The sequence below is a fragment of the Meriones unguiculatus genome, chromosome 20, assembly GCF_030254825.1.
Source record: "Meriones unguiculatus strain TT.TT164.6M chromosome 20, Bangor_MerUng_6.1, whole genome shotgun sequence".
NCBI classification, from domain to species: Eukaryota; Metazoa; Chordata; class Mammalia; order Rodentia; family Muridae; genus Meriones; species Meriones unguiculatus.
Genome location: NC_083367.1, coordinates 8,082,580 through 8,095,545, shown reverse-complemented (window position 1 = coordinate 8,095,545; position 12,966 = coordinate 8,082,580). Strand labels below are relative to the sequence as shown.

The 12,966-nt window shown below is 34.4% G+C and overlaps 1 protein-coding gene across 7 annotated transcripts in view; it reads right to left on the bottom strand.

The window, feature by feature from the left end:
• Positions 1-12,966, bottom strand: part of Epha7 (EPH receptor A7) — a 161,701-nt gene that overhangs the window by 20,433 nt on the left and 128,302 nt on the right. For 3 of the 7 annotated variants that reach the window (XM_021662499.2, XM_021662498.2, XM_060373415.1), the window contains 3 exons: positions 9,862-10,045; positions 4,889-4,997; positions 4,062-4,117 (listed from right to left, as the gene is read on the bottom strand). In XM_021662499.2, the coding sequence (XP_021518174.1) occupies positions 4,062-4,117; positions 4,889-4,997; positions 9,862-10,045 (349 nt within the window). Of the gene's footprint in view, positions 1-362; positions 1,186-4,061; positions 4,118-4,888; positions 4,998-9,861; positions 10,046-12,966 lie in introns of those variants that run through there. The other 4 variants (XM_021662501.2, XM_060373414.1, XM_021662502.2 and 1 more) reach the window with 3 other exon arrangements.

Sequence of the window (12,966 nt, the reverse complement as noted above, 5' to 3'; positions counted from 1 at the left end):
GCAGTTTTAACAGACTACTCCAGTCTGCTGGCGTCTAGGTATTATCTGCAAGCTTCTACAGGTAAAATAGGATCCAACTCATAGGCTACTAACTGAATTGCTTTTCCAGTAAAAAAAAAAAAAAAAAAAAGACATCCACCGAAATTTCTGACGTGCCTGTGCCTAATCAGAACGGAGGTTTGATTAAACTCAGAGCCATCATAGCCTATGTCAAGCCATACCGGGGATTGGAATGGACTTGGAAACACATTGATAAATCTATCAGCCAGTCAATCCATCAAATTAATACACCATGGAAATAAGACATTTCATTTACAGGTAGACCACTACACTGACAGCAATATTAAAAACATTTAGACATCTTACTTATTCTTTGATTTATTTTTAAAGACCAACCACTGTTGACATATACATAAAATTTGTACAAGATATGAGGGACTGCTATCACAAAATCAAAGAGAAATATTCAAAAGACAGTTTTATATTCACCTTGAGGGTAATAGAGGCTGGATATACAAAGTGCAGAGGAAATTAGAAAATTTACAATATTCCTGGGATCTGTTATCAAATATGACAGTGATTTGAAAGAGAAATGGTTCATATGAACTTTTCATTATAAGGCTTTGGAAGATCTTAGCTGATACGAGGAGGTAGCCAGTATGCCTCACAAAAGGTAGTCAAAATTCAACAACAGAGTTTCATTTCAAAAGTTAAAATCTTTAAATGCACCCAGAATCATGCAGGTAACAGATAATGCTAAGTCAACTTTATATCAAATTCAATTACAGTAAAGTATTCCAAATCTCATTTGGTTCAAGACAAAGATAGGTAGGCATAGTTGGTTATATTAATGCAATGAAGAAAATTACACTATATCCTTAAAAATTCTTTATTATTTTTAACAAAGCCACCAAACAATCTTTCCATTAAGTCTTACTACTCTCAGAACAATGCCTTTATTATATATTACACTGCAGCCTAACTGTGCTTATGTCATCACATTGAATTAAGATCAGATTTAAAAAATAAACATAGAACAACAAAATAAGCAGAATGTATAAAGGAAAATGGGATTTAAAAATCTTGATTTATTCTGCTGTAGTTGACTGTTTATCCAAAATTGATTGTCTTAAACAATTATTGTTGCAGTTTATAAAACTGACAGATGCTCATTTGTTACTAAAGCTGAACATGAAAAAAAAACACAAGAAGAAAAGAAAGAGAGGGGATAGAAAGAGAAAAAGAGGAGTACAGGGAAGAGGGGAAAGAGAAAGAGAGAGAAGGGAAGAAAACAATAGGTTAACCTCCTAGGTTGTCAGGCAGTTGGAGAAAGAGCCATCTTCTCCCTTTTTATTCTCTCTCTCTTCCTTTCATTTTTTGTTTGTTTTTGTTTTTGATAAGGAAGCTAGATTGGAAGTAGCCTTCTGCATCTCAAATGGGTCTCTGATGGTTCTTTATTCAAGCTGTCATAAAACATTTTGACAGGCCAAAGCTGTTTTGGCATAAAAACATGAACTACTACCCAGCTTGTATTCTAAGACATTGTTAGAAGAAACGGTAGGAGGAAACAAAATGTAAATTGGAATTGCTTCACTAAACTCCTCCATTGTATTTACATCTTAAAATTGTGAGACTTGGGGCCCTCAGAAGACCAGGGCACCTGCTACAAATGACTGGGTATTCTGCTATATTAGGGTCCCCAAAGCCAGTTAAATGGTTGCTTTCAAGTTCCTGTAAAAATGAAATCTGGTCTCTCTGCAGCTCCAAAGACTGCTTCTGTGCAGAGGGAGTAAAGGACACTAGCGTGTAAATAGCTAGGTCTTTTAGATAAAGCCATAAAATGGGATACAGTGTCCAGTTAACACTGAATGACAGAATATCTGTATAAAAACAATGAGTCAAAAATACACAGGATTTGGACAGAGCAGCTAAGTGTACTTTACTTTTTCATTATTCATTTAAAAGTGTATGTTTTAAGTCAATGGATAAATTGACACGATTCCTGAATATTCTAGTGTATTGCTTTGTCCAACCTAAGAGAATAAGTTTGTGTGTGTATGTGTGTGTGCATGTGATTTCATTCCTCATTTACATTTCTCATGAATGTTAAATATTTCAAAACCATTACAGATATTTTGCCACAGAGATGGAAACTGCTTGTATATAGCAATTCATCCTGTCTATATAAACAAGTAATACAGCAAATTCTGAATGATTCTGATTAAAAACTGGATGTAAAACATGAAAGAGGTGAATGGCTGTAAAATATTAAAACTGAAAGATGATAATTAAACACAAAGCTATACCATGAATTTTGATTTTGTTTCCATTTAAATTTTGCATTTTTCTTCAAGTTAAAAGCAAACAAACTAGCATATATTTGATATCTGAGAATGTCTTAGATAAATCCAATAAATGACAGAAAAGTTACATATTGACAGTGATGATATTTAAGCAACTATACCAATTAATTATCTGCATATGGGGATGGTGAAAGATTTCATTAATCTTACCCAGGTCTTATAATTATATTCTGTTGATGTTTTACAACACAAATAAAATTTTAGGCACTGAGATTTCAATGGTTTCTTCCTTGGTTTGGGAAGTGTTTTTTTTTTTTTTTTTTTTTTTTTTTTGTCTGTCTGTCACAAAGGAGGAAAACACTGTACCATCCTTTTCTTTTACCTATAAACTGGTTATGAGATTCTCAGTAATGATGCTTTCTATAACAAACTCACTAGCAAATTAGTCAGAGGACTGGAGTGAGAGAACAGAATCACATGGAGGCAGGGTGACTCAAGGCATGTAAGGTTTAAACTGTATGTGATCTGGATGCCAACTTAAAGAGAATACATACACAATTACATAGAGAAAGGCCTGGGACATCCCAAGCATAGGAAGGGTTCAATAAAACTGAGAGCACTTGAAGCTTAAGCTTCATGATAAAGTCATCCCTTCTCTTACTTTAGGAATTGTGAACATGCCCTTCTGGTTTCTGTGTTAGAATTCTACAGAATCTCACATTCATTTGGTGTCATTTTAAATCTAAAACCACCTCTATAAAAAAGTCAAAGTGACTGTGGCTTCAACAATTGCAAAGGAGTAAAATTTAGTGAAGAGTATTTTTAAATTTGATCCACACATTTCAGTTTGAATACTTTTTTTAAGAAATGTGAGGACATTCTAAAATGGTTAGAAATTCACGAATGCCACTTAGAAATCCATCACATTAGGGGGATCATTACAGTATCCTCTTAGACACTGTAAGAAGAATATGGTTAATTATACCATAAATAACTTTTATGTCATTTTCAGGAAACTTACATATAGGAAACATCATAAGTATAGCAATTAAAAAAAAAGAATAAATATACTTGGATTCTATACTTTCAAGGCTTAAACTAGGTATTGGTTTATGCTTGGTGTAGAATGTCATTAATTCAAGAACTGAAATAATTTGATTCTTAGGTTTTTAAATTTGCCTGTAAAAAGTATTAACATTATTCTCAAAGCCGTACTTCCATTTGCCATTCCTTTTGCAACAAAAAGTGATGTAGACGCACCCCTATTTTCTTTGGATTGATAGGCCTCCTTCAGAATTAATTTGTAACATGAGCTTTTAAGAACCAACTAGCTCACATTCCTAAGAAAACATCAGAGGATTGGATACTAATACTATTATTTATTTTCCATGACATCTTTCATTGGTATTTCATAGCAGCCTCCTGAGCTCTGTGATTCTTGCGAGTATCACTCACTGAGTGGAAGGGCCTGCCATACCTTAAAATGCCATCTTCACTGGGAAAGAGGGTCATGCTGCACTTATTGGCTCACTACTGAAGTGATGAAAACACCCAGGGAGGTTTTGCAAAAGGCAAAAACTGTGACTTGAAAGCAGCTGAATATTCGGGAGTAATGTGACATTCTGAATAGACTGTTAATTTTGAGCTCATTGCGGAATTTCAAGCATGATACATTAGGGATTCATTCATGCCAATAGGAACAGTCAGATTTCTGTTTGAATTTGGGAGTACTGAAAGAACGAAAAGCCAAACACTTACAATGAAAGTAGAGTTCTTCATCCCCTTCTTGGTCAGCCTTGCTATAACCACAGTGCCTGGGAGGAAAAAAATAAAGTTGTGAAAACTTTATTCACTGATTTTTCTTCACGGGTGAGATGCAGCATCAGAAGCAAGGCTAGCTAGAGGAACAAACATACATACACAACGATATTTGCCTACAGTTATGAACCACTTGGTAATAATGTGTCGATGCACATGATCAAAGTATGCACAGGAAATGCAGTTTCCGTGTAAGATCAAACAGCCAGAACGTTTTGTGGTGTTAGATATATCAGTTAGTATTTGCGTTTGTATTTTTACTATGAAAGTCCACAAGTCTTAAATGGTTTTTCACAAAAGTTGAAAATATCAACTAAAAGAGTAAATCTTTCCCTAGGTTTCTTCTGTATTTATTATGAAAAGTAACTGAACATAATCAATATACATTCATCCAGTATTAATTATAGCACACATTCACTTTAAACTGAAGGCAGTGATCAAATTCAGGGTGTGCTTTGATTTGGGCAAAAAAAAAAAAAAAAAGAAAAAAGAAAAAACAACAACAACAACAAAAAAACAGAAAACAATATACTGATCTTTTTAAATTAAATTTTTACTTTTTATCTTAATTAGTTTATTGACTTTGTATCCCAGCTGTAGCCCCCTCCTTCTCTCCCTCCCTCATCAACTCCCAGCCCCTCTCCAAGTCCACCAAGCTTTAGTAAGTGTTCACATTTACCATTACCATAGGGTGAGGGAACAAACGGTTGGCACATTTGAGAAATCAACATATTCTATGTCAAATATTGGAAGAATCTATGCTCTACCTTCTTCCAATGATGAAGCCAAACACCATGAACACCAATATGATGGTCCCTGCCACAGCCACCACTGCAATTATGATGACAGGATTCTGTTCACTGGAGACTGCTGTCGCTATGAACAGAAGACAGAGGCTTAGAACCACTCACTGCTAGGAGGAGCATGAGAGGCTCAATATCAAACAATTTACATCATTTACTTTACTTTTAATTTTAAACAAATTCATTTTAAGTAACAGGATAAATTTAAACAAACAGTATTTCATGCATTTTAAAGAAATGGCAGTATTAGACAGGAGATGGTATATTTATAAAAAGCAAACTTTTCCAACTAGTTAAAAAAATCTTACAATTATTGAGTCATAGACTTCCCTATATACTAATGATTTCTTCCAAGACCATTAATAAAAGCTCAGATGGACTCTCTACAGTCTCTGTGGATAAGTCCCTGAGTCATGATGCTCTCTAAAGCAGCTTGTAATTTAGGACGCTTCAAGAAACATGAGCGTATCACTTCCATGTCTATAACAATTGTGATATCTTCTCTATACCATGATATTTCCATTATCAACATAGATAGATAGAAGATAGATAAATAGATAAATATAATCACTAGAAGCAATTTATAATAAAAATGTACATTCAAAATTTACCCAGTTACAAATGTGTAATATATAAAAGTAAGTAAATATAAGGTGCCTATTTCTAAAACAGTCAAAGCTATAACCTTCAATACAAGGCATGTTGGAAAATATTACTCCTTCTTGTTGATGGCAAGGGACTGGGTCTCCAGGGCAGAAAATACTATATACACATAACTCCTTTGCCTCAGCCAGCTGTCCCCGCCCCCAGCTCTAGCAAGATTTTGTCTATTTACCCCTGTTTCCTCCTTTTGACAAGTTACCTATTACTTCCCTACAGAGATAGCTCATATATTATACAGAAAACCTCTGCAGATATCTAGTTATACAGTCTCTGAGAGCTCTTCTTAATTCATGACCTTGTGATCTGCCTCTAGGGAGAACCAAACAAAGGAAAGATTAATTCTTTAGTAAATAACTTTTGTTTTAAGTTCTGAGTTACAGCCTAACAGTCATATGATGAGGAAAGCACAACTTTTTAGTTTAGGTGTTTTCCTTCTTATTTATTTGTTTCTGTCTGGCTTTTAACATATACAGAGAAGACACAGAGTGCAGTGATTCTCATGAGAAAGGAAACAATTATACACTCAAGTGTAAAAATGCTTTGCATTCAGCAATCCCAAGGGGTCAATTCTATGCTTGTCTAAGGCTCAGTTCTTCCCTTAGTTTTGGAGACAGTGTTCCAACGGAAACACTGAGCTCAGCTGAACAGTGAATCACCATTCATGCTTATTTACATGCGGTTACTCAGTGTCAAACTCCAGTCTTTCAATAGCTGCCCTATATTATTAATAATATTTATCTATATCAAGGGTAGACATGTCAGAAGTAACTATTTAGATGATAACCAGAAGGCCACCTTTTAAAAACGGCAAAACCAGTAATTTGACTAAGCAGAAGGAGAACTGGGAATGGAAGTGCAATGCAATAGTCTGTTAATTTCTGTTTGAACAGTGCTTAAGTAACCTACTTCAGGGACAATCTTCCCTCCTATCTTGCTTCTGAGAAGAGTGTATCACCATTTCTTAGGTGGTAATATTACACCTGGAATTCTGCCACAGATAACCAACCACATGACCAGAATTCATACACTCGGCACACCCTTTCACTACGTGTAGACTAAGGACACTTACAATTCCTCACATGTATGTATGTATCTAATTCTTAGAGCAGCACACATGCTGAGTCAGCAAACATCAAAGGGACTAGTCTAGGCATCCATAGTCTAGGCAAGTCCTCAAGAACTCTGAAGAGAATATGAAAGACCAGCATTATTTTCCCATGGAGGAATATATTGTTGTCTCTTTACACTTTCATTTGTTTATAAATGCAGTGTTGAGTTTTCCAGAAGCTCAGTGACCTAATGATATCTCACTAACAGCTCAAGGAGGTGACAGGAGCATGTTGTGTTTTCACACAAACAGAACCTTTTGAGGGTTCCTAAATATTTTTAAGAGAAAAACTGTTTCTGAGAGAAAAAAAAAATGTTTAGAATAGTTTGGCTAAAATAATAAGCCCTTTAGAAACTTTTCAAAATATGTACTATCCATAATACTTTATATGTATAAATTCAATATGACTATTACTATCCCAGCCATAGGGAAGGAGGAGTACACTCAGAATCTCACATGGATATCCCAAGGTGGGATTTCTAAAACCTACTTTGGACCACTGTTTTATCCTGATAATCATGTATATATTGGTGTGATTTAATCACTTTTTATTGGCTGACAGATTTTTAGGCACCAAAAAGGAGAGTAGTCACTGGCAAGTCAATAGTTGAACAAAATAAATGATTCTGTCTTCAAATTTACATCTTAGTGGAAGAGAATATACTGATAAAAAATACGATCTAGTTTCTTTTTTTTATTTTTTATTTTTTTATCAGTTACATTTTATTAACTCTGTATCCCAGCCGTGTCCCGATCCCTCATTCCCTCCCAGTCCCTCCCTCCCTCCCTCATCTTCACCGTGCCCCTTTCCAAGTCCACTGATAGGGGGGACCTCCTCCCCATTCATCTGATCCTGTTTTATCAGGTATCTTCAGGACTGGCTGCAAAGCCCTCCTCTGTGGCCTAACAGGACTGCTCCTCCCTTCGGGGGTGGGGAGACCAAAGAGCCCTACTCAGCAATCAAAAAGGAGGAAATCATGAAATTTGCAGGCAAATGGTGGGACCTAGAAAAGATCATTCTGAGTGAAATATCCCAGAAGAAGAAAGACAAACATGGGATATACTCACTTATATAGACCTATAAGATATGATAAACAAAATGAAATCTATATACCTAAAAAAGATAATCAATTGAGCGGACATGGGGTAAGATGATCAATCCTCGTTTAGAAAGACAGATGGGATGTGCATTGAACGTATGACAGGAGTCTACTGAGCGCATCTGAAAGACTAACTAGCAGTGTTTTCAAAGCAAAGACTCATGACCAAACCTTTGGCAGAGTACAGGGAATCATAAGAAAGAAGAGGAGTTAGTCTGATGGGGAAAGGATAGGAGCTCCACAAGGACCAAGTATATCTGGGCACAGGGTCTTTTCTGAGACTGACATTCAACCAAGGACCATGTATGGATATAACCTAGAACCTCCACTCAGATGTAGCCTGTGGTAGCTCAGTAACCAATTGGTTTCCCAAAGTGAGGGGAACAGGGACTATTTCTAACGATCTAGTTTCTAATACAAAATACCATTTTAACATTAATTCCTTGTGATTACTCAGGATCTGACTCTTTACCTTAATTATGAAGTCTTAGTTCCTTTTAAATAGTGAAAAGGATATTCATAAGTATTCAAATTCAATAGTTTGTTTCAATTTACAAAGTTTTTAAAACTAAAGAAGGAATAACAAAACTTGATGTGACTCAATGAATATTAGAAAGCATAAAGTGACATTAGGAAAATGTTTTCTGTTCAAAAATGTGGCAATACCCTCCAGTACTAAACCACTTTTTTGTTTCAGTGTTGAAATATCTACTTCAATTGCTTCATAGCTTCTTGGAAGCCACTAAATGTAGATATTCTTAATTCTATTCTTATATATTCTATAAGAAATGATTCTGATGAAACTAAAGGGCGTTCAATACATATTATGGCAAGTTTTTCAACTGATACTTTTGCATGTACAATTCCACACAAATGACTGACACTTCATATTGATTTCATACATATTTTTGTTACTCATTTTAAAGTGAAACAATATTTTGAAAGAAGATTATGGTTAATCAATTTGCCAAGCCTCAGTTAATGCAAAGGTTATTTACCAATTTATTCTACCGTCTAAATAATATATAATTTTTTCTGAAGTCAAAATAATCCTGACAATAGCTGCATTATTTCAAAAAACTTTTTCAAAAGTGAAGAAAATAATATCATGGTTTTTATTCACTTTTGTTTAAAATTTTAGAGGAAAACTAGAATGACAAAGTACAATAGGACAGAGCCACTGGGTAAACTTCGTGTTTAAGCAGTAACACTGGGAGGAATCAAAAACTCCCAAATGTGGAAGTAAGCCAAGGTCTTAAGCCGGCTGATGAATAATCAGTAGCTGTGCTCACCACGCTCTGAGTGCAGCTGAGGAGAAACCTGCATCTCAAGATCTAACTGTTTATTTGTGACATGCAACAAAGCCATATATTTTAACTACCAACTTATTTTACATTGTGAATTATGAACAATTATTAAAGCAGCTTAAAACTCATTATGTTCTACTTTCAGGTTGAATGGTAGATTCCAAGATATTAATTTATGTTTTATATATACTTTCATAGTCTCTAGTATAACTGAAATAATTCATAACAAGAGAAAAAAGAATGGTCTAAATAAATAAGCACAAGTTTTGAGATCTTTCTGAACCCTCACTGTTTGTGAACATTTCTAAAAGCATAGATCTTTGATTAACTCAAAATCATGAATAGGACATTGCTCATAAATAATTATTTCTCCAGTTACTCTTTTGGGCTTTTCTATAAGGGAGTGTATTTGATTCACATGATTGGAATTACAAGTGGAGGTCTATTAAAAATATCTTGTGTCACACACAAACCGAAGGACTCTGACATGTGTTTCCAATTTCATTCTCAATAAATACATATAGCATACATTTAAAAGACTTTTCACAAAGCTTGAACATTATTGAATAGAGAGGACATTTAATACTTATTTTATGAATGACCTTTATAATGGATACACTTATGTTCATATAATATTCATCTATAGATACAAAAAATATCTTTGATGCAAAATCATTACCCTCAATATAAAAAAACAAACAACAAAAAAGCCAAAGGACATTTATAAAATAAAGAATCTGAACCAAAGATGGTAATTACCTTCAAACATTTTACCTGTAGCTTCCTCTAGTGTGGCAACATCAAGTCTGGGGCTATAATTCCCATAACCAGCGGCAGTGAAAGCTCGGATCTGAAAAACATACACTGTTCCCGGTTTCAGATTAGTAATGGAGGCTGAGGTGGACTTGGTTTTCAGTGTTGAGTAGCTCCTTTCTCTTTGATCCTGCAATGATATTTACAAGTAAAATTTATTTGACTGTTGATTGTTGTAATTGATTTTAATTTGCTGCATTGCTTTTTTATGGTTTTTCTTTTTTAATTAATTAATTAATTACTGTAATTAACCAAGTTATTGCAGTTTAATCACTTTGTATCCCTGCTGTAGCCTTTTCCCTTTTCTCCTCCCAGTCCCACCCTCTACCCTCCCTTCCTCTTCTCCCCTTATGCCCCTTTCCTAGTCCCCTGATAAGGGAGGTCCTCCTCCCCTTCTATCTGACCCTAGCCTGTCAGGTCTCATCAGGGCTGGCTGCATCCACCTCCTCTGTGGCTGGTGCTTTTCTTTAACTGAGGCTACACTGTTCCTTCTGGAGTACTGCAACACTGTTTATAAGATAATATAAAATGTAGTGAAAAATGCTTTTGCAGTATAATTTTAAAAGAGAAATAAATTACTACAAATAATAAGTGTTTGGTTTTTTGTGTTGGGACAGCACAGTGGCTCCAACTTTTTGGCCACATTTTATTGTTTAAAAAGCAGATACATCTGGGAAACCTCTGATTTTGTAGATGGCTTCATATAGGTATGTGGTTCTTGAAACTTTTTTCTGAGTGATATTTAGAAAAAAAAAATCCTATGTCAAATGATCAAGAAACCTATGAAATTAAGAAATTCAGCTAAACATGACAACCATAACGACACATCAGTTACTCTAAATAAAAAGGGAAGAAAACTTCATCCATATACTAGTACTTAGTAGAATATTTTAATTACAACTTTCAGTCTGAGAGTAAAGTGTATGAATTTGGTTGTAGTTTGACAATATTTTAAATATAATTTTATTTACTCACTTATTAAATGTAAATACCAAGTCTTGCAAAGTTCACTAGAGCAATAGCTTATATTTGTCTTCTCTTTTTAAATCGTATATGTGGTAAGCACATTTTTAATTTTTTTTTAAATTTTTTATTTAACTTTTATTAATTACACTTTATTCACTTTGTATCACCCCTTTAGCTCCCTCTCTCCACCTCTCCCAATCCCACCCTCCCTCCCCCTTCTCCACCTATCTCCCTCTCCAAGTCCACTGATGGGGAAGGTCCTCCTCCCCTTTCTTCTAATGTTAGGTCTTCTAATCTATCAGGTCTCATCAGAGCTGGCTACATTGTCTTCCTCTGTGGCCTGGTAAGGCTGCTCTCCCCTCAGGGGGAGGTGATCAAAGAACAGGCCAATCAGATTATGTCAGAGGCAGTCCCTCTTTCCATTACTATGTAACCCACTTGGACACTAAACTGCCATGGGCTACATCTGTGCAGGGGTTCTAGGTTATCTCCATGCATGGTACTTGGTTGGAGTATAAGCATTTTATATACATTTATGGCATTTTATGTGTATTTGTGAGATAAACTTAAGAAATAATTAAATATGAAACTTTAAGCACATAAAACTCATCAAAACAATATTTTAAAAAAGTAGCACATTACTCATTTTCATTAATGTGACATTCTTATGCTATTCATGAAGACAAGTTGAAAAAGTTATACTTTTTTAAATACACATTTTTGGATAGTTTATGATTCCTTCTATAAATACCCGTGTTAAAATTATTCACATAAATCTGAAAATATTACTTTTATTTATTTCCCTTTACAAGGCTACTTCTAAAAGTGGAAATAAATACTGAGACTAACTTTATGCAGTTGATTCATGACAGTCATCAGCATAATCGCTTATAAAGATGATCATGAGTATTATATATGTAATCATAGACAGTTGTTGTATATCTGAGCAGAACTAGAGAGAACTCATAGCCGGTGAGCATCAGCGCACAGATCCTGTGCCTTCACATGGCACAGCTACTCCGTTCCAGTACTGCATTCCTAAACTGCATATTTTACACATTACTGGCTGTAAATACATTCTGTTTCTTTCATGCAACTAAAACCCAGAAATTTGAATGTACCTATTTCAGAGAAAGAATTTGCAAAATATTGATGATTCCCCATGAGACACTATGCCACACTATACTGTAAAATATACTTTATTGACTTTAAAATTTGCCAATTTCTTGAGGGACCATAACTATTAGAGATTACGGTGAAACAAATATAACAAAAGCAGCGTTAAAAACAATGATCCCCTTTAAGCACATTTGATGGGACAAGAAATGTATTTTGTTGTTGTTGTTACAAAGCTGAGGCATAAAAATGCAGCTGAGACCAAGAAACCAAATCAGAATGAAAATAATAATTCAAAGTATTTTAAAGGTGAACACTGACACTTACTTTAGTTTAAACAATATCTTTTTTTCTTACTGGGTGTGGAGAGCCATTGCTATGAATTGTACACATTTTAATGAATTCCACTCAATCTCAAATTTTACAAAAGTGTTAGAACTTTATAATCATATCTACATAGTGAGGTGCTTCTATATATTGGAACATTCACCTAACTCAGTTAAATTGATATAGTAGCATTTATTACAATTAAAATCATAATATCTAATAGTGGTAAATTCTGTATTTTAAAATTTGAGTAATGTCTTTCTGTGTGGTAAAACTCAGATAATTGCTTATGAATAGGGTATATAGATTTTTTTCCTCTCTGAATAATACATGGATAGTCATGTAGACATATATTTCCTATTAATACTTGGTCATTCTATGTATAGTATAGAAAGCTTCAGCACATGAGTTTTAGATACTACTTTTTATAGAAAAAGAAGAATGAAATGTAATAATCTGGTATGTGTGCTACAACTTCAAGAGAGAGCCTAAAGGAATGAAATAACATCATCCGAATCTTAGTGTTAGAGGACATTATATACACATTGTGCACAATATCATTAGCTATTATATAACAGAATTTGGAAACAGCGATCTTATGAAAATCATAAATTAATATGTCATTAAGTGAACAAACAGACT